Genomic DNA, 23,271 nt, shown 5'->3' on the forward strand with positions numbered 1-23,271 from the left:
TTCAAGTTTCCACTTAGTTGTGTTCTCATTTTTCAGAAATCAAATACTGGAATGCTTTCACATTAGCCTGACACACATTATGGCATTTAAGCTTACCATTTGTTGATTCTTCTGTTTTGTCTGCAATTTATGTATCCAGTGTTTCCACATCGGATGGAGGTGGCATCACACCAGCAGGTGAATATACATTTTTCTTGTAATCTTCACTGCAAAGAGGGTGAAACGTCTTTCCGTCTATTCTCACTGCTCCAAGCAGTTGCCATTCTTTTTCTTCATCGTTAAAAACATTTTTGAATTTATCATGACACATTGTTCAAATCTCATCATTAGGATTCTCTCCTGCAGAAACACTGGGAACATCTTCAACCTCCGTGTCTGCCACGTTTGCAGCGCTCTGCAACTCAAACCAGCACGGTCCTCTTTCCTCTGAGTCTTCAATCTCCTCATACTGCATCCAGTCTGAGACACTAAAATACCATCCTCTAGTCTGATTGGCACCCTGTCCTTCAGATGCCTGTTCTGATGGAAATGCCAATCCAAATGTTGGCGGTATTTGATATGTTCCTCTTCAGGGAAACTAACACCACAGGAACTACATGGAATTCCAGAGTGCAGCAGAGCCACTAAACCAGGCTGATGTATTTTTAATGTTTGAGGCTGACTGAAGTCTACAGGTTTTATAGAATTAGCCTCTTCTTTGTTTTTACAATCTGCATCAGCTTTTCCACGTGGAAGAATCCCTGCTGTCACCAGCCTCTCATACAACTCTGTCACATTCATCTCAGCAGGAGGGACTGGGATGCTGCTCACCTGAGTCAGTCATGCTGGAACACATGGTCTATGTGTTTTCCTCTCCTTTTCAGACAAATCCCATTTTCTTTTTACTCCAAAACATCTTTCCTGTCCTCGTCCACTAGAAAGTGACTCAAACCTCTCTACATCACCTTTAAACCGTGCATGATGTCTTCGCTGGTTAATTCCACCAGAACTGTTAACTGTTTTAAATTCTGGTCCCAGTATTTCATTAAATGGGTAACCATAGTGTTGGCTTGGGCCTGGATGACTGCCCAAGTGAACTTGATTCACTCTGACAGAGGTTCTGTCATGTCTCCAGCGATGACCACATGGCATGTCAGGATGTCCACCAATCAAGTGCAAAGGACCACAGTGAAATTTTCTTGGCCTGGAGGACCGAAGAGGCCATGGCACTGTTGTAGTTGGATTCCTGAGCTTATAAACCACTGCGAATTGCTCAATGTCACCAAATCGGGCATCCATTGTGGAACCACTTCTTTACCAATTCAGCAGAAATTGCTGGCTAAACCGTCGCCTCATACGAATTTGAATAGTCAGTACCCTAGCGACTCTTAACGACTGGTACAACTGAAACAAGACCTCGGCTAACCACTACTGGCATCTGTCAACACGGTCAACACACTGCCTCTGTCAGCTTCCACTCGTTTCGGTCAACACAACTATCCTGCTCGGTCCTCAGCCGGTTTCTGTCTCGTCCAACCGGGCCTGGAACTTGCGTTCGGCTATGTCAATTGCTGCGCAGGTTTCATTATAGTTTTTCGTCAGGTTTTCCTAGAGTGTATTTGTCCGCACACAGAGAGACACTTCCGCTGACTGTAGGTCTCTGTGTTTTTTCAGTTCTTTCAATCAGCTCCTCAAACTGTAGGTCTGTTCTGGCTTGGTTGACGTCCATCATCTCCATCATTTCTTTCAGTTCTCTTCGTTCGGCCTGTCTATCATCCTGCAATTGGGCTAGGAGTTCCTTGTGGCTGATATCCGCTTTTTCTTGGTTGGCGTCTAATCTTGCCAGGAAATCTTCTGTCTTTTTTCTATTGGCCTCCCTTTCATCCTTCTCGGCCTTTCTATCAACGTCTAATTTTGCCAGCATGATATTTGCTTTTTCTTGATTGAATTCTAATTTCACCAGGAAATCCTCTTTGTCTTTCTTTCTTGTGACCTCTGCCATCACCTGGTTGGTTCTGATTTCTTCTTGCATTGACTTCAAGAGCTCTAACACGTGTTCCATTTTTCCGTTTGTAGGGTAGCACTAGGCGCACAATAATTCGTTCTACTCGTTGTGTGTTTAAGTTCATAAAGCACTTCTGATGGTAACATGTGTAAGTTCGTAACCACTTCTGACACCAAATGTAACGTGTTTAGTCACTGAAGACGTTTGGATTGTTAATTGTTCGATTGTTCAATTTTGAAACATGTATCTTCCACATTTGTAATTTCTTCTGTCTTTACCTCTCTTTCTAGCATCAATAATCAAGTGGTTTACCTGTTTTAGTAATGTCTGTGACATTTGTTTTACCAAGCGTTTGTTTCTTCACGGATGTGTAACACAAATAGTCTCATTTTTATCAATAACTGCTGAGAAACTTTTTATCATATACACATAAATTAGAAAAAAAATACCATTTACATTTGTTAACTATAAATATTACCTTATAAACCTCTTTTATTAGTTGGTTTCTTTAAGATGAACATTATAGTGCAAAAAAATATTAAAATTTTCGGTATATTTCAAATAAATCATAATTGATTCCATTTATTCTCCATGAGTGACTGAACAGAACATGATTTCTAATAAAAAAAAGTGCCACACAATTTATAACCAGCCTCTTTAAATATCTGACTGTGATATTGACCAAAAGTTAGGGAATAAGTAGAACAAAATATAACTTCTTTATTAAGACCGTCACAACACAACTATATCAAGGTCTGCCAGGTTTGGCTCTGCTACATGTTTCNTTTGTGTATAAAAATTGTTATTGGAGGTTCGTGACATAGATGTAATAATATTAATGTTAATCTGAAAGTGATATGAAAGTAATAGTATTAAATTTTGTTATAATCAACAATTGATTTTGGTATTGAAGATATAGCGTATTATTACTTACTCCTATTTAATTGCTGCCTCATCTTACAAAGTACTGTCCATTCTATAGGGAATGTAAACGACTGATTTGAAGAAAGCAGTCTTCTGGGATGTGGCACCGTGTAGATGTGGTGTTAACCAACGTTTCGGAGGAATGTATCGCCTCCATCTTCAAGGTAAAGGGAAAATAAGAAAATCCACAAGCAAAGAGACCGTGAGAGCCAGTACAAGCAGACTGGTGTTGGAAATAAACACAGCAATGTGAGAGCAGTGAAGGAAGGGGGGGGGGGAAAGTCTACATGGGAAATCAGTGGAGTAGGAGGGGGGAAGGGGCTGGGACAGAAGCAGGGTTTTGTATATGATATTGTATCGGGGGAGAGAAAAGCAAGGTTAAAGGGAGGGCACTAACCCTTAAGCTGGGGGGGTAGGGGGTTGCTATGTTAGTCAGTCATGGCCTGTGTAGCCTTGTGGGTCTGGCATCATGTCTCAGGGGTTTTTTTAGGGAACAGATGAGAGGCCTCCATGACTTTCTGAGACAACCCCCCCCCCATATCTGTTCACATCTACATGGTGCCACATCCCAGAAGACTGCTTTCTTCATAGTCACCGCCGTGAAGACCTTAAATCTTACAGCGACTGATTTGGTGATGTAAGATTAAAGTCAATGCAAGGGAGGGAGTGGGAAGGTAGAGATAAGGTGTAGGGGGGAAAGGGGGGTATGACTGTATATTATGTTTTGTATGTATCAATGATTACATCATATATAGGGTTAAACATTTCGGTAAAATTATCATTCAGTTGCAAGTTTTGTTTGCAGATTTCGTAAATGTGAAATCTTTCGTGTGTATCCTTGGTTTGTTCTTTCTTGCCGATATATAGAACTTCTAATGTTTTGTCTATCGTACTATATTCATGTGTGGTGTCCAATATATGTTGAGCAAATTTGGAGCTTTGTCCGTTATTTTTTATATCTCGTATGTGTTCTCTGAATCTGACCTTGAAGGTATGTCTGGTCTGTCCTATATATTTTAATGGACAGTGAGCACATTGTAGTTGGTAAACCCCACTAAGATTATACATATAATTTTTGACATCATTTATTTTTAACAGATTTTTTTTTGTCTTGTATGAGATACCAACTTCAGTATTCTTGAAAAGTTTAGTAATTTCATGGCCGAAATAGGTAAAGGTGGTCCATTTCTTTTTGTGCATAGTATCTTTGTGGAGGGTTTTTGTGTTAGCTGTATGGTATTTAGTGGGTAGTTATTAATTATTTAGAATAGTTCTAACAATGTTTTCTTCTATGTTTTATTGTTATGTGAAAGGGGATATTGATTCAGTCGATTAATGAGAAAGTTTATAGCAGCTTTTGTGTTCAAATGGGTGACATGAATCACTGTGGATGATTAGATCAGCAGTTGTAGGTTTTCATGTTTTCTCTCAATGGATAAATCTAAGAAATTGATCTTATTATTTATTTATTTTTCTATTGTAAATTTGATATTAGGGTGGATATTGTTGAATTCATACAAAGTATTTTCAGTGTTAGTTATATGGGAATTATAAATTAAAATATCATCAACGTATCTATTATGTTATGCCAAAATCAGGCACTGACCTTGATATAGTTGTGTTGTGATGGTCTTAATAAAGAAGTTATATATTATAACACAACAGGATGCATGAAATGAAAAAAAAAAAAAGTAGAAGTTTGACATGGGAATAAACTGAACAGTGTGGATGTTAGGGAATGTTTATGAGATTAAAATCACAAATATGTTTTTGGCTTTGGAAAGCTTTAGTGTGGATAAATAGGCCGCAGGAAATTATTAGACAGAATAAAAGATCTGGAGTCAAAGAAAAGGAAAACTGCATTATCGTGAGTTAAAGTAAATAAAGTTCCTGTGCTTAATTCAGCACCATGCCATGGAGATGTATGTGGAACAGAGGTGTAGCTCCACACTTTCTTAACCTTAGCACTAGATTGGGGTCAGCATTCAGTTTCATATCCCAGCCATTTACCCACAGGGAAAGAGCCCCCCCATACTCATTTGACAGAAGGTTAGGTGTGCTCAGAGCTAGTCTGGACACTGGAGAAGATGAATCTCTTGACTTTACCAGGAATAAAACCCCAGTTCCTCGACTGCCCAGCCAGTAGCACAATGCTATACTAACCAAGCTATCCCAGTCCCCAGGCTAAAGCAGAGTGCACAAAATTATTACTAAATTAGAAAATGTACAGTTTTTGGCATAGGATTATGCTCATCTTTTAAGTAAGTTATAAACTTGATTTGACAGATGTGTAGGTCAGGTTACTGTTAATACTCATTGCATCTTCCTTTCTATTAATTTAATTTCTATATATGTGTAGGAAACAGCTTGAGCTCAGCTGTGCATAGTTGCTCAATCAAACTCTTACCTAGTTGATGCATAGGCAGTAATTACCATTTTATTACCAGATGTGACATTACAGCTTCTTAGTTCCATGTAACTTGAATTATGCAATCCTATTGTGAAAAGAGAACAATGTGAAGGGTTTTGTTTCGAAGTTCAGTATTGTAGCCTGAAGCAATAAACCTTTATATGACTTTCATTGATGTTCTAGTGAATATATTAAATATAGAACTTAAAGATCAGAAGAAGTTCCTTACTTTGTATTTATCTATTGTAGTGGAAAAGTGAATACCATTAAAGTTGAGATCACTTCAAAGTGAGAAATACTGAAAACAATGTTATTGATTTTTAATAGCTGTCCATTGTGAAATCATTGAGCCATGATGTTAAAGATTAGGATATGTCTATTGTCAGTTTGACATAAAATCTATTGTACTTATAAGGTATAGGCCTGGGTATTTTAAATTTTTTTTTTGTACATTTTGTAATTAGATACTCATATGTTGCATCCCTCACAGTGTTTTGAAGTTCCTTGTGATGCAGTAATTATATGCACATATACATCGTATATTATAGATATGCAGGCCTTGACACTTATAATTTGTATATGATAACTGTATAAACATTAAATACTTTTGGGAACTGTATGGTGGATGTAACTTGCATAACATCATGTTAGTTCTTAACCAGGGATATCTGGTCTGCAATCTCGACACTTACAAAATAGTTCTATTAATACTTTTCTTTTTCCTTACAAATATCAGAGTGTTATAAAAAGCTCTTCTGCATATGCTATGTTGTAAGTGGAATTCAACACTGTATAATGTGAGTTACTGAAAGAATCATTAAATAAACCATAAATTAATAAGTGGAATATGTGATAAAAGTCATGCAGTAAAATTGTGTTTTTGTATTGCTCTGGTGATATAACCACCACAATAACATATGAAAACCATTATGTTACAGAAAGTATCAGATATTAAGACTAGTTTCTTCTGGGATATAACAATATGTAATCCACTGAAAGTCTACCAATGTTTCGGAGGAACATGTCACCTCCATCTTCCCTTTTTTATATATATATCCCCCTCCCCCCCCAAATGACCGTACCAGCTTCTTAGTTTCTGTTGCAGAGTACTGGAATGCAGCAGTTGTAAATAACATTCTGGGAAACAAATGTTCATTTATTTTATAAGTAGCACCAATTCTGCAGCAATTAGTGTTTGGCTGTATGTACAATGATGCTTCACTTCTATGCTAAATACTGAATTCAAGTATACACAAATAAAATCATGAACAATGAAATATTTCCATTGATAGTATTATTAGAAACTAAAAGTCTCTGAATTAAAATTATAACCAACATTTGAAGTGCTGGACTTTACACAGTATTTGTAACACATTCCTCCTTGTGCACTCCCTCAATCACCTACTGCTCTATACATAGCCACTTTAAAATAGAATTGTATAATCAAAATGCATGTACATAACACACAATCCAAATCTTGTTGCCATGTAGATTTATAACAAAAGTTATTTGGGCACGTATGAATGAATAATTAAGAAAGTAAAGCTATCCCTGTACCAGGCCATGAAGGCCCATAGGGTTGTGAGACGTTGAGGGTCCCACATTATCTAGACAATCGGGTCAAAGATGGCGGTAAAGTTGTCAGCCCTACGTGCCGGCCATGCTTTACACCCCAGGAAAATTATTTAATTAATTCCTGGTACTCATTTCTGTTAGAAGCTCAGTAAACCCAAGGGCCTAGTGCGGCTGGAAGGATTAGGTCAATTGAAAAAAATTCAATGACCTCATCAGGACTTGAACCCGCGACCTTCCGGCTTGTAGCATCCTTACAGTAATTATGGAATTCATGTTTTCATTTATAATCATCAAACATGAGACTGGTTATGAATGGTTATGGTTTTTGGAATTTCACATACACATAATTTGCTATATATGTCAGGTGGAATTTAAAATAATGCTCAGAGACTTGTTATTAAGTGTAAACATTACTGCAAAATAATAATAATAAAAAAATAATCATGTTGGATTTGAGATTATAACAGAAGTGATGATGAAGAGTATGTTCAGATGGTCTTCTGTGTTGTATTACTGTGCAATTTAGAAAAAGCCTAACATTTCACAGGAGCATACATCTCCATCTTCATGGTCAACAACTGTCAGCTTCTTGCTTGGCTTACTCTTCAGTCCTAATGGTGGAGGAGGTATCTTCCTCTGAAACACTAGGCATTACAGCATTATAACTCAGAAGACCAAACTCTTCTAAGAAATCATGATCACATTTAAAATATATGCACAGTCGGTATAGTGACTGGCTACCAGCTGGACAGTGGGTGCAGTTTGAGTCCCAGTAGGATCAAGAATTTTCTCTTCTCCACATCATCCAGACTGGTTCTGGGGCTCATCCAATCTCCTTTCCAATGGGTACCAGGTGCAAAGCAGCCGGGGTGTGAAGCTGACCACTAACCTCCAGAAAATGTGGATCTATACATCCACTCCCCATATGCCTTTAATTGTGTAGTGCTTAATTAGTTAAGCACAGGGACAACTTTACCTTACCAAGTTAATGAAATGCTCAATACATGCTCATGCATTAGTACCTGATACTAATTCTGATGAAGCTCAAATTGCTATTTAGAAATGTATCTGCTAAACTCAAGGTGTAATGCATACTGAACCATGTTTGTTACAGATCTCTATTATTCTGACTATTGTGTCTTCTTGTGTGGTTTTCCTCAATTTCATCAGTATCTTTACATAATCCATAACCACTTCACAGCCCTCTAAAGTTCATCACACATGCAGTCATCATAAACCATAACACACTAGCATTCTGAACTCTTGATATTAGTAACAGGTATGCAGGATGTTATCTAGGAGGTAGGAACAAAATTTGTATATACATTTTCATGAAACTAACGAAAAAGCTTAGTATAAAAATTATGTAAGAAAAACTAAATGTATATTTATATATCATATCTGGTATTCGCTAATAATTATAATGCTAATAAATACATTGAAAAATGGTGACACAAATGACTCACAGAAAATAATACGTTCATGAAGAATTATAATTAAAATTGGTATGATTGTAATGTTATATCACTGGTGGCTATCCCATGATTTGTTTTAAGATTCACAATCAGTACCTCTCTCAGAACAGCCAAATTCTTTCACGTTCTCTTTAGCTGACTTTCTGCTAACTATGTAACTTCAAAACACTGTTACCATTATATTACATAAGATTACATCCAATGCCAGGCACCTGTTAACTAAACCACATCGACAATTGGGTTATTTTCTTTACTATATGCAAAACATAATCAACTGTGAATGAGGGCTTTAGGAGAAATCGTGTCTGGGGGCTTCATGTTAAAAAAAATTCAATTACTGACATCCAGCTAGTGGCTTTTAAATGAACTTAAAATATGGCTGTGGCAGTAGACCTATGGTAGGACTTCATAAGATTAGAATATAAAACTTCACAGCAAAATTTTAAGATATCTTGCATAAATATACAAAATAAATATTAAGACCTAAATTCTTATGTAGCATATTATAATCAAAAACATGTATAAACATTACGGACAAAATGTCTCGACAGGTAGCGTAACACTTCCAAACTGCAGGAACGTCACTGTGTTTGGGAGGACAATAGCAAACAGCAGAGGCACATCATCTTCAAAGTCTTTCAGGAGTGCAGCCACTTCTTTTGGTTCAGGCATAGGATCCTCACACCTGAAATAAATAAACATTTTCATTATGAATTAATGAAGACAGTCTGAAGGTTGATACAGAAATGTGGAAGATTATGAACACCGATAGGATCTTACAGAAACATACAAAGAAAATAAACCCCACATGTGAATGGAGAAACTCTAATAGCCATTACAGTATGACTGACACTTGTATAAATTTCATTTTTGTATAATGAACTGGGCTATTATTTTAATGTGGTGGAGGAGGACTGTATTCCCTGATTATCTGGACAACTATCCTAGCAGGAGTGTAGGCTTCCAAAAGGGCCACCCATGCTACACAGGTCAACGGGTAGTGGCCAGATGAGAGGTAGCCCCTGGTGTCCTACAGACTGGGGGTTGGGCATGATGCTAACAACCTCATCTCAGAAAAAAAAAATTGTATGACGGATGTAAGATGAAAGAAGAATGGAGACGTCACAGGGGGCCAAGCTTCTCAGAGGATGGCTGTACAAGGAGTGAGTGAGTGAGTGAGTAACTAAGCAAACAGGTGATAATGAACTCGTGTTATCTGAATGTGAAACAGCACTTGGTAGTAAATTTTGTATATCCTCTGACAATATATCGAATCCCCCATATGCCTTCATGGCGTAGTGCTTACTTAGTTAAGCACGGGGACCTCACCTTACCCTCTGATAATATCTTCACAATTTCATCTACTGTATGTTCATTTCAAGTCTTGTAGTGTATCTCTTTTCTGTATTAAATGTTCAATGTATGTATTCATAATTAAACCACATGTTTAAATTTTAGATAATTGTGGTTACTATGGAAGGACAATTTAAATACTGCAAAACTCTATGTAACATCTGATGACATCTAATAAGAGTACAATTTGTCAAAAGTGGGAAGGAATGTCATGTGATTCCAACTACTAAACCATGTATGTGCAAGAATGCCTTTTCAGTTTGAGATGGGAATGAAAATTTTCTTTAGCGTACAAATTTCCTCACCAGAACAGAGCAGGAGGCTGGCTACAGACTGGATGGTTGAGGGGTCAGAACTCAAGTCCCAGTAGGGGTAAGATTTTTCTCCTCTACATCTTTCAGACCAATTCTGGGGGCCACCCAGCCTCCTATTCAATGGGTAATGGGGGCTCTTTCCCATAGGATAAAGCAGCCAGGGTGTGAAGATGACTATTAACCTCCAACTAGTGCTAAGATTAAGAATACATACACTCCCCCATACGTCTTCATGGAAAAATGTTTAATTAGTTAAGCATAGGGACAATTTTACAAATTTTTTCACTGCAATTACAATTTATAACATAAGCCACATTTTCACAATGCACTAAAAGAGCACTACTTATCCATTTGCATATCAGATTCCTTTTTAATAAAAATTTTTCATAAAGCATTGTACATAAAAACCAAGTTCAAGGACAATGCCTTTTTTCACCAACAAAAGAAAGTGGAAAAAGAAAGGTACTCTTGACAAGTTGACATTTCCAAATGGTTTCAGTAGTCTGCAGGCTAGTACACAATGCAAAAGCAACGATCTCAAAATCCTGAAGTATGAGGCTATAAAATCAATGTCTGAATCGAGATTAAGATGTACTTTCTCAATTCAGATTAAAAAATTTTAGGCTCATACATGTCTACCCAAAACATCTGAAGCTAAAGAAGGGAACTGATATGCAAACCTAAAGCTCTTTAATGTCAATCTTACATTCCTGAGAGTGGCATTTATATGCATTAATGTAAACAAATTATATATCTCATACTGATCCCTGATGAATTTTTAGTTCTTGCCCTTGTCTTATCTCATAAAACAGCTCGTGGCATCAACTTTTTACATTGAGGCAAGTTACTGGCAGTATACAAGGTGGGGAAATTACAGAGGTTTTTAATGGTGGTGAAAGGACTTCAATGGGCATGGATACATGAACATGCAAGACAAGTTTAAAGTAAGAACTACCATGGAACATTACACACTGTGAATAGTGGCAAGATTTGATTGTTTTAAAACTTGTAAACATGTAAAACAGTAAGCATCCTACAATAGTATTTTATTACAATACAGAAGCTGTAGTACAGTCAATGACATTAGAAGAATACTGTGTTATTAGTAGCCCTATGGGAACAGGAATAGGATCCTAGCAAGAGAAAGAAAAAAAATCAATTTAACAAGCAATTACATGGATTCCAGAAAGTGATTTTATTATTCTCAAATCTTAAAGCAATGCAAAAATTAACTATGGATTCATGAATACCCAACAATGGTGATCCTGTAGTTAGGAAGGCCTGGACTAGCTTTGCGGAATGTTGCACTGGGCAGGTACAGGTCAAAACTAATCTTCAGTCTTTCAGTTTTATCACACTGTCTCTCTTGCTCTAAATTCATGGACTTAATTATCTGCAGCTTCTTCAAGATTAAACCTGGAATTACATGTAAAACTGAAAGGATATTTTTGCACCTTTGGTAATATACTGCAATAATCAATTAATACACAGCAGGCAAGAATGAAAAGACAGAAAAATTGGACAAGTAACTGCTTTATGAATACTAGATCTAGAAAATTCTGAATTAGATTTAAACTTATGTATTGGTCAAGCTTATGATAATGGTGTCAATACAACAAAACAACATAAATGTATACAAGCCATTTTGCATTAATATAATCCTAACTGCATTTTTGTAGCTGTGGAAACCATGCACTGAATCCTGTACAAGTTGTAAGTGTTGAATCATGCAAGACAATTATCAGTAGAATTCAGCAATGTATAATTTCTTTAGCAGCAGTCCATGGAGATGGGAGTCTTTGAAGAAATATATTCCTGTTTCACTTCATACCATATCGAAAACAAGACAGTCGGAAGAAATCACCGCAGTGAAAACCGGTGTGAAACGTTTATCAACTATTCACACTGCTATGCAAGAAACAAGTATTCTAAACCAACCATATGCAAATAAAAAACTACATTATACTGAGGAATATTTGGAAACATTCTAATGCAGTTTTTACCAATGAAATGGGTTGATATTTTACTGTCACTGCAACAAACAAGTTTACCAATCACAGCTTGCAAGGTGATTGTAGATGCTGAGATGAAAAACACAGAAAATCTTATTCTGGACATTCAACAAGTCTGCAAGGAATGGGAGAAAATATTTTCAAAATCAAAAGACTATGCAAGTGATGCAATAATTCCAACAGAATATCAAACAACCCACAGTGTTAAAACACAAGCTGACACTGATAATCATTACAGAATGAACGTTTTTTCCTTTTTAATTGTTGATTCAGTAGTATCTGGATTTGCAGTGTCTTGAATCGATGCACAAAATTTGTAACTTTTTGGAGTCCTTTTGGACTTTTGAGTATTTAAACTCCGTGGCCTGTGGTACGCAAGTGAACTATACTGACCGAGTAACCACCGCTTGTCAGCGAAGTTAGTACCAACTTTAGCGGATAGACGGGGTCGTGTGGTCAGTGCAACGGATCCACACGGCTGTTGATCTCGGTTTTCTTGACTGGACTTTTGAGTATTTGACTGATTAAAATGTCAAAGCCTCAGTGCATAAGTTACAGCAGAAGGATGCTAAGGAAATTTCAAATGAAATATACATGGACTTATCTTTATGGAAAATCTACAGAATGAACTTCAGTATTCCAGTCAGTCTGCTATAGAATATTTTGGATATGAATTTAACTATTTCCAAATTTATGTGCAGCACTTTGATTTTGTTTAGTCTACCCACTGAAGAATTTCATCCAATCTATAATGAGCAAAGGATAATTCAGGAGCTATTTCAAGGAAACTGCAGCTCCGATCTAGAAAACAGAAATTAATGGCCATGGGGATTCATTGCGCTGATCACACACCCTCTATCCACTAAATTTGGCACCAACTTCGCTGACAAGTGGCAGTTGCTCGGTCAGTATAGTTCACTTTGGGACTAAAACCACAGAGAACACCCAAAGAAAGCTAAATGGGCTATCCATTCTTCATATGAATTTTGACATTGCATAGACAGTTAATTTACATAAAAATAAATATATAAAGCTCGGAAAGCATTTTTTAATAATTGAAATCCATTTCGATTTCAATTTAGATAATATTTTACATGTCAATTTCACACAAATATAAATAATATGTAAATTGTAGAACACTGTAGATCATCCCTATTATATAATTTTAAATTACTTTTAATGATATAAAATCAGACATCTTAAAATATTTATTAAATACATATTCATACATTTATATGGTTTTCAGAGTGGGGTGGTGGCTCCACATTTGTTACTGCCCTGCCCCACATCTCGCCATCCCCAAACCCTGGTAACAGTACTGAAACTAACAATTACTACTTTTGAAATTCTTAGTATCAATACAGTACTCTACAGGTCAGTTTTCAAGATATGCCATAATTGCCAAATATCTCCTTTTGTGGAAAATCATTGAATGATATTTGTTTTATTCATTTTCACGTATTCATGAACATAAAACGGCCTCCTCCTATTTTTAATAAAAATATAAGAAGAAAACCCCTGTCTAATAGTTGGGTATGTATGGTATATGATCTTTGGTTATTACAAAACCCAAAGTATTACCATCATGCAATTCACACAACATGAACGCTGAGAGAGAAATGAGTCAGAAATACCTATATCTCTGCAATCCTCTGGTTGAACCAAAGGCTCATTAATTTCCATTTCTGGTCCCTGAGTATCATCAACAATTATATGAACATCATCTTCATCCTCACTACTTGAGTCTAGGACCACAACTTGCATAACAGTTTTGAAGTCCCTCCAGCTCTTGACATCAGTAGCTGCCATATCTTCCTGCTGCAGTACCTCTTGGTGGGGTTCTTTCTGAACTTCAGCCTTCAAAACATCTTTCATTCTTTCCTCTTCCTTCTCAATAAACATTCGTAATTTCTTTGGGGGTTCAGAATCCTTTGCATTCTTTGATACCTTCCGTTTCTGAGGTGTACCAACATTAGGTCTATCAATTCCATTTTTATTACTGTCATGACTTTGCCCTTCATCTGACTTCCAATCCATTGATTCATTTTCTACTTTCACTGGAGAAGATACTGACACACATTCAATCACATCATCATCATCGTCATCGTCATCGTCATCGTCACTGTTGCCAACTTCATTTCTAGAGGGTGCTCTCTGTGCTGGTTCTCTGACTTCATCAACACGAAATGGAATTATGTCACTGCTACTGTTGCCTTGGTTTTCAAAATGTCTCCCAAGTTTCACAGGTGTCCTATAGTACTGTGTTTCAAATCTCCGACCTCTCCTTTTGTAGTATGGTCGATGATAATATGGTCTAGTTTGATAATGCCACAACGGACGATGACCATATGGAATCCTTGAATGCTGAGGCATGGGTGCCAGAGCAGGCATACCAAACATTCGATTGTATTGTAAAGCAGGGTTACTAAGTGCTGACAACATAGCAACAGCCTGATGCAATACAGCCTGAAATTCAAATCTTCCAGGGAATGGAGTTTGATAATGTTGGTTCACAAAGTGACCTGCCATAGGAAAGGTACTATTACTCCACAAACCAGCTGCACCAAACATGTTACCACCACCACCACCACCACCAAAATTGTAGGTAGAATTTTGAATCCAAGGGTTTATCTGTCCATCAGTCTGGGGAGACCGCTCATGAGCCCTGTCATCTGGCAAATCAGCTATCGGCTTTCCACCAATTCCTGGTGAACTAAGACGATATTTTTGAATATAATAGTCTTTATTCTGGGGACAAATATTTGGTGGTAGAAGACTCTTATCAGGCACGCTCACATGTATAATAACCTTTCCATCCATACTAGGGATAGAATCCAGAATTTTCATTCTCTCTTCCTCCCATGAGAGCTCTGGTCTTACATCTTCATCTTCCAGATCCACTACCGGAATTTCAAGCTTCCCCTGCTCTTCTGAAATGTCTATGATACTGGGTGTAATCTTTCTCTCATCATGTTCCAACTGAATGCTTGTTACTTTCTTCTTGCCAAGACAGGTAATATCTTTTGAGAGATGTCTGCGGCTATGACCAAGATTCGAATTCTGCATAGATAACAGTCTAACATTAGCCACAGTGTCATTTTCAGCATCGACAACATCTGGTTTTACTGCAATTGTATTCTTTTCTAACAGTTGTATTTCATTTTTCACAGCATTCCTTCGCATACGGTTTTGATATGACCTTCTCCGCCTAGATTTTGAAGTGCATCCAACCCCAGATGTTGAAGGAATTTGTTCACCGTTTACCTCAACAATTTCATTATCTACATCACTCTTGCCATCAACTATATTGACTATTTCAATTTCATCATTATTTTCTAATAAAGTTTTGTTCTGAATATCACGTGTTCTGATATTAGATGAAGATTCGATTTTTATCTCTGGGTGTGATGTCTGACTACTGTCACTGACGTCTACAACTTCGTTCCAATCTACGAATACTTTCTCAGGTTTCTGCGTTACGTTCCGATCACCCACGAACTGTTTTTGCTTGTTCTCACCTTCATGTTCTATTTGCTGTATCTCTATTTCAGAAGAATGTTCTTTCTGACCAACACCCACTGAAGTGGAACTATCATCTACAATTGTAACATCAGCCATCTTACCTGATGTTGATTCTAATACTTTAAATGATTCTGATACAGAACTATCACACTTGCTTACAGTCATGTGTGACAATGGGATTTCATTTACAACATCAATGTCTTTTGAACCCTGTTCATATTGCGGGTGAATGTCACTCTCAGGGCCTTCTAAATTGCTTACTGTCACAGTTTCATCACTGACAGCCATAATCCCACAGGACTCTTTAGTTACGCCACAGACAGCTTCTCTCTCGCCCGTCTCACCACTTACACCATGGATTTTGCTGTGCAATTTGGGACTAGAACCTCTTTCTCCATCAACACGCTTTTCATTTTCTCCAGATTTTGGCTCATGCACAGATGTTATGAGTTCAAGATCAGTCTTGCAATTGTTATTTAATCCTGGAACACACTGTCTCTTCAAGTCCTTTTCTTGTACTAATGTTTCATCTTTAAGTGCCTCTTCTCCACCTTCATTTTCAGTTACACTACCGACATTAATCCCCACAGCTTCTGATCTCACAGTCTTATCGAATACAGCAGAAGTACTCTTTATATCATCACATTTCGAAGACTTCCTTCTAGAAATAAACTGTTCTAAAGACTGACTTGTTTCAGAAAGACCATTCATTTCTATAATGTCTCTGAAAGGTGCTTTGTCATCATTTATATTCGCAGTTTCTACAGTCTCCAGATCAATAATTTCCTGCTCCTCTATTTTCATATTATTTTGTATGCTGTCACTACCCAAAGGTGATTTTATAACCCCAGTATTTTCCTTGGTATCTATTTCACCATCTTCAATTAATATTTCCTGCACTGAAGCATTTTCCTTTGTCTTATGTTGCTTTTGTCCCACACTGTACTGGTGAAGCCTTATCTGCCGCTCATAGCGAGTTGCTTTGATGGACTTTGAATGTCGAAGAACAATGTAGCCTTGACGTACAAGATGCACGTAAGTTTGGTACTCGTTGAATGTGCAGCCTGTGTTGGGGCCAAGCAGTGTGCTGTAACCATCCTGGATGCTCATAGCTATGCCACTGTGCATGAGCTCAAGGCATGTCTGGATAAAGTAAGAAGAAAAAAAAGACTGATTCAATAACAATCACATAATATTAATAATGACATAACTGAAATCATAATCTGAGGGTCAACTTTCCATGTCAAGACACCCAAATTTATAGTCATATGTGTAGGAACACTTGCCCTGGATATAATTTAGAAAAGGGAGCATATAAAATGGTAAATTGTATGCATATTCCAATAGAGATATATTAATTATCACTTCATGTTACCATACAATCATTAGATGAGCTTTGTGATATCCACAGTATCTTAAATTTGCAAATACTCACTGTTTCCAACAAAAATAAAGCTTCTTCTGGCAACAGATGGAGTTTTCCACCAACTTCATGACCCATTTGTTTCCAGTGTCGACCCACTTTATGTGTCACTTTTGCAATTTTCAGTTCTGGTTCCCACTCTGCTCTTGTCAATGCTCCTCTGTCATAACATACGAATGTGAAATAATATAAACTGCATCAATAGTTCTGGACAACACACAAACTACTCAAACTCGAGTATTTCACACACACACACACATATATAACATGGGACTTCCTCCAAAATCTGAAGCCTACAGCAGTTACGCATTACCATTCAGCAGTGAATGTGACAGAAATGTAACATGACAAGAAATTCTTATGAGGTAACTATGGCTATCAAGTGACGATGAACTCTTTCCCAACAACCAACAGCTGTTACAACTTCAATTATTTAACAGTCAACAGCATGAATTTTCATAATTCAAAAAAGAATAGTTAGAATAATAACGAGAGCGGGTAACAGGGACTCTTGTCGACCAATTTTCAAAGCATTAAACATTCTTCCATTCTATTCACAATATATTTTCTCAATATCTGTTTTTGTGGTTAAGAATATGGACAAGTTTGTAACAAATTCAGATATTCATGGCATGCACACTAGACGGGGTTTAGATTTACATTATCCAACCTGTAAACTGACTAAAGTGCAAAAGGGAGTGTTTTATAGTGGGATTAGGATATTTAACAACTTGCCATGTAGAATTAAAAGCTTGTCAGAGGACATTAAGAAATTCAAATATTCCCTAAAAAAATTTTTGCAGGTGGGCTCTTTTTATTCCTTACATGAGTATTATGAATGGAAATCAAGGAATGATTGTGCTTCCTATAGATAAAGATTGCGCCTATTATTTGTCACATCTAGAATATAATATTATCTGTCTGTTTTTGTTTATAATTGTTGTGAATGGCACCTGATTTTTGACGTTGTTTGTTTCGGTGTCGTGTCTGTGATTTGGTTTGATGTGTTACTTGTTTGTGTTCTACAACTGTTAATGTACTACAATTATATGTGGCCTTTTTAAATGTCTTGGATATTTAATTTTTAACAATTTATCATTTTAAATGTACTTTTTATTGACATGTTCTATATCTCAAGGCAGCACTGCCAATTGTAGATCTCTGGAACGAAATAAATATGTATGTATGTATGTATGAATCCAAACTTTTATACAGCTGCAGAAAATGCATATAAAAGCAAAAGCAAACATTGTATTTCAGTTCACAATTCTTGCATGTTTATTTAAAAACAGAGGAATTTATTACATTTTTATTGCTAGTATATAAATAATTAAAGCTAAAGAGTGAAGTAGCCTAGTGCTGATACAGTGTTATTTTGTGTAAACATGATAAACATATCTTGTGACACAGGTGACTCAGTAATTTTTAACAGCTGAAGTGGAAGAGTCCCCTTTTGTCTCTAACTGGTTACCTCCGAGTAGAATATATGTGAAAAAAATTACCAAAAACAAAAGTATGACATGTAACATATAAAATAACATAATTATTGCATATGAAAAAGGTGAGTAATATAATCATATGGAAGATAACTCAACCATCTACAATCTGTTCCCCTGATGTAAAATTAACATCACAACACCAAGAACTGCATTAAATGAGATTCTTACAGTCTTTCCACTCTTTCTTCTTCAAGAAGAATTTTCCTTTCATTTAAGGCAGCTTGAATCTGTTTCTTTTCAAGCCAAGAATTGGAAGGCTGAAATTCTTTGGTTCCTTTTGTGGGCAGAACTTTGTCCACCTTTACCCGCAACTGGACCAGCTCTTGAGCACTGAAATAAATTATACATATAGTAGACGCTTTGATTATTCATGAGTGTATTAACTGCTGGAAATTTTGAAATATTAAGGGCCTGAAAAGAAAATGTGTAGTGACCATTACATTCTCTTCCTGTAAAACTTACCCTCCATTTTAACCCTGCTGATCCTTTTTACAGTCCAACAGTTGCTTCACAGAACACAACAAAACGTTTTGGAGTACAGACAGGTTGAGTGGACACCATTCAGAAGTGGTATTTCGTTAACATTAGAGATTTTATAGTGTTTCAATTCTACCAATTTTTCTAGAACCTCTCTGCAAGATGCCATTGAAACATAATGTGTATGTAATATTGAACAGCATTTCTATGAAGTATTGAACCTGATATAGTCTTGAAGAAGCTTATGCTATTAGATGCCATATATTAAATATGAAAGATAAAAATTAGAATATAAAAAACTATAATTTTGCCGGTGGTTCTGTATGGGTGTGAAACTTGGTCTCTGACATTAAGGGAGGAACATAGACTGAGGGTGTTGATGAGAATATTTGGACTGAAGAGAGATGAAGTGACAGGAGGTTGGAGTAAACTCCACAATGAGGAGCTTCATAAATTGTACTCTTCTCCAAGTATAATTAGAATGATCAAGTCAAGGAGGATGAGGTGGGCAGGTCATGTAGCACGAATGGGGGAGAAGAGGAATGCATATAGGATATTGGTGGGAAGGTCAGAAGGAAAGAGTCCACTTGAAAGACCAAGGCGTAGGTGGGTGGACAACATTATAATGGATCTTAGAGAGATAGGATGGGATGGTATGGATTGGATTGATGTGGGTCAGGATAGGGACCAGTGGAGGGCTCTTGTGAACACGGTAATGAACCTTCGGGTTCCATAAAATGCTGGGAAATTCTTGAGTAGCTGCAGAATTGGCTTCTCCTCAAGAAGGCTCAGCTCCTTAAGTAAGTGATGTAATAAAGCCAATTTCAACAACCAAATTGCATGAAAAAAGATTCCAGATACTGATGAAAACAGATGTTTCACATTCTGCAGTGAGCCACCACAATGAAGCATTACAGACAGCTGTGAGAACATCAATGAGAACAATAGACAGCAGTTATGAGAAATGGACCAACAATGGAAAAATACTAAAAAAGACAGAAGTGAGGATGAAAAGAAAGAGCATTAATTAAAAAAAAAAAAAAAAAAAAAAAAAAAAAAAAAAAACACTNAGAATGAAGAATTACTCGATTCTTTGAAACAAGAAAAAAAAAACTACTTTCAGACAAACTGGTATTACAAACACTCAGAACAATAAGACAATATTATCTACAGCTCTCAAGCAATTAGAATAATAATATTCTTTAGGCAATCCAATGTTTCGATTTATTCATATCAACCCTCATTACATTTATTTGAGACTGGTATATTCAGACCTCAATTACATGACAGGGCAAGGTCAGATGTTTCATATACACTTACTGTAGCATCCTGTTGTGCTTACATGATTTGTAACACAAATGTTAGCATGCCAACTTGCATGACAGGACATAAAATTAATGAAACCTTAATACTTTAAATATGTCACTTAATTAAGCAATTAACATTATGTCCAGTGTATGGTGAGAGTGACACTGTGATTAAAAATAATTACAATATGTGAACAACATCACTATTGTGTTGTGTACAAGACATAAGTTAAATACAGCCTATTCAATGTTTCACCAAGTTTTAAAGTTCTTCCATGAACTTACTCCCTAATCATCATTTTTCCTGTGCCTCAGATAAACTGCCTGCACATTACATTGCATTGCACTGCATTCCATGGATCCAAAGTTAGTCAAAATGACTGTAAGATGTGGAATGTCATATATGTACAGACCCACTGGAGTTCTCACACAAGTGAAACCAAGAATACACAGTGACTACATACAAGGCTATTTAAAGATACATAAGTTATTTTCTAGACAATAGGTATTCATCAACAGAGTAGAATGAATGTGTATTTAAGTATCGTTTCAGTGTTATTTTAAATCGTGCCTCTTCGTTCATAAGACCTTTGAGATCAGATGGCAGGTTACTAAAAACGTTGATCCTAGCTTTTCTGAAAGCATGAGAGGTTAGCAATTGGTTTATGAAGACAGTGTTTGTGTCTTGTCTTAACACTGCTTACATCCGCATTAGTCTGAAAATGTTCTCACCCCACTGCTCAACCCAGACCAGAGACGAGCCAATGTTATGTTCCTTGCCAAAAGCAATATTTTTTTAGCACTTCTATGTACCTTTTACTATGCATATGATTGCAACGCTATAATCCTCTACCTCATACATTTGGGGGTAACAATATCAGCTTAGTTTATCAATCAAAATAGAAATATTTCTTGTCAGGTGCAGTAAAGCTCTATAATTTGGAGACCAATTGTACTATGTAAGTTAAAATGATCTGTATTTAGAATGGTGATGGTAAATAAAAAAAATATAAGAGACTGATTTTGAATGATGGGGAGATTAGAATGGACTGTTATTTACATTTAGTAATTCAAATCCAAATCCTAATATATACATAGAATCCTACGTAATTTAGCAGTTCTATTGTACTGATGTGATTCATATGACAGAATAATCCCTCATGGGTTATTAAGAAAAACAATACGAAAAACATAAAACTAGCACAGTATGAAAAATGTTACTAGAAACAGTGATCAGTTGGGCTTGCTACTTGAACATATTTGGGTAAATAAAAGAGTAGCAGCACTCACTATTATTTTGTACATCACACTGCATACGTTACTCCTCTACAATATCCTGCATATTCCTAACGCAAACAGATGCCATATGGGAACCCTAATTATGATACTTTGCATCTTCCTATATTTTTCATTTAAAGAATTGACATTTTTACATAACTTTCATAACGTTTGGTTAAAATATGCCACTTGTTTATATGTCTACATTATACACTAATTTTTGTTGGTTTAAAAATATTGGGCGAAAACAAACTTCGCTACAATGTTTATCACACGAGCAATATACCTAACTTACGTTAGCATTCTTGTTTTCTGAGCAGTCATTTTCAACGCTGAAACAACCTAATATACTTCCTTACAAAGAAGTATTGGTTAAATCTCTGGCCACCATAATACAACATTTGTTTCGATTTTTCACACGACCGTCAAAACTTTTTAATTCTATTATGTTTCGCCTTCGGCAATAGTTCCCACACATACGTACTAACCCTATAACAGATATGCGTGAAAGACGTCAAAGAGTCAAGAGTTCAGTACGAAAACCGTGGTCGGTTCGGTCGGCTATGAGAAGAGGCATGTACATTGCGGATCCGTAGAGGACATCCTGCGGCCATGTGCGTTTCGTGTGCATGACGATCCGTGTACGATTATGTCTGCATGTGTCTGTAAACGCTGTAAACTGTAGCGCTTGCGTTTTTGGAAGTTATTGGCGAAATTTGTATCACGTGTGTATGTGTGTGTGAGGTTTACAAATATGGGTGTTCGTATAAAGCTTATTCGAAAAAGAGGTAGCACAAAACTGAAAGTCAGACACAAAATCAAGCACCACAAAGGAGCTATTAGAATTAAGAAGCTTAAAAATTCCAAAACGAATTATACCGCGAAGCGGGAACGCAAATGCACAAGGAAGCCTGATGAAGGAACTGTCAGGATTAATAAGTTAAATGACTTTGAAGTAGATATTTATGAAGATAAGAGGCCTGTTGCAGGCCAAAAACCGTCACATACCTTGCTGTTTTATAAGGTAAGTGACTGTGTGGGTAAATTTAAGTACATGCTTGTAGATCCTCCTTCAGTATGCTGAGGACTGACCTGTTCCTTTCATTACCATTGTGAAAAGAATAAGATCATGAGCTAGCCATAAAAGAACATCTAGAATTATTGAGTCTAACCATATATTGTGCAGCTGACCACGTTACAGTTTGTATAGTGGATGACCAGGAATTACTAACTCAAATATGTTTCCCGTTTCTTTAGTTAATAGAACATACTTACCACCATAAACATGTTTGTGACATCTACGAGGGGGTACCCAAAAGAAACCGAACTTATTTTTTTTTAACTTATTTATTCAAATTTTAAGCACAAACCTTCAATCCCCTTCAAAGTACTCTCCACTTACACTAATACACTTGTCTAGTCTTTTATTCCATTTTTCAAAACATTGTCTAAATTCATCTTTTGAGATGCTTGACAGCGCCTCCGTCGTTTTTTCCTTCACCTCAGCAACATCAGCAAAACGCTTTCCTTTCATGTCTCTTTTCATTCGAGGAAACAAAAAAAAGTCGCACGGGGCAAGGTCGGGTGAGTATGGAGGGTGAGGAACAGGGGTCATACCATTTTTGGTCAAGAATTGTCGTACAGACAGGTCTGTGTGAGCAGGGGCATTGTCATGATGGAAAAACCAGTCACCCGACTGCCACAAATCTGGCCACTTC

At 36.7% G+C, this 23,271-nt stretch overlaps 2 protein-coding genes across 3 annotated transcripts in view; one reads left to right on the plus strand and one right to left on the minus strand.

Moving 5' to 3' along the window:
* Positions 1-7,803: 7,803 nt before the first annotated feature.
* On the minus strand, positions 7,804-22,102 carry LOC111871183. The gene is made up of 6 exons (XM_023864084.2): positions 21,849-22,102; positions 18,660-18,821; positions 17,005-17,152; positions 13,682-16,712; positions 11,286-11,451; positions 7,804-9,053 (listed from the first exon to the last, which is right to left on the minus strand). Exons 1-6 carry the CDS (start codon positions 21,875-21,877, stop codon positions 8,897-8,899), a joined length of 3,693 nt encoding a protein of 1,230 aa, XP_023719852.1. The 5' UTR covers positions 21,878-22,102; the 3' UTR covers positions 7,804-8,896.
* A 72-nt stretch (positions 22,103-22,174) lies between these two features.
* The window catches only part of LOC111871184 (ribosomal L1 domain-containing protein 1), a 22,153-nt gene continuing 21,056 nt past the window's right edge, over positions 22,175-23,271 (plus strand). The window contains exon 1 of one of the 2 annotated variants that reach the window (XM_023864085.2): positions 22,175-22,577. In XM_023864085.2, coding sequence (XP_023719853.1) covers positions 22,308-22,577 — 270 coding nt within the window. In that variant the 5' untranslated portion in view covers positions 22,175-22,307. The remainder of the gene's footprint in view (positions 22,578-23,271) is intronic. The other variant, XM_023864086.2, reaches the window with a different exon arrangement.

The sequence above is a fragment of the Cryptotermes secundus genome, unplaced genomic scaffold, assembly GCF_002891405.2.
Source record: "Cryptotermes secundus unplaced genomic scaffold, Csec_1.0 scaffold493, whole genome shotgun sequence".
Classification (NCBI taxonomy): Eukaryota; Metazoa; Arthropoda; class Insecta; order Blattodea; family Kalotermitidae; genus Cryptotermes; species Cryptotermes secundus.

What these genes read in the sequence shown, in the direction of transcription:
- LOC111871183 (XM_023864084.2), bottom strand. Translation starts at nt 21,877, where the DNA reads ATGACTGCTCAGAAAACAAGAATGCTAAC. An exon ending in AGAGGATTGCAGAGATATAG is followed by an intron (nt 11,452 to 13,681) that starts GTATTTCTGACT and finishes ATGTAATTCCAG; the next exon opens with GTTTAATCTTGAAGAAGCTG. An exon ending in TACAGGATCACCATTGTTGG is followed by an intron (nt 9,054 to 11,285) that starts GTATTCATGAAT and finishes TATTTATTTCAG; the next exon opens with GTGTGAGGATCCTATGCCTG.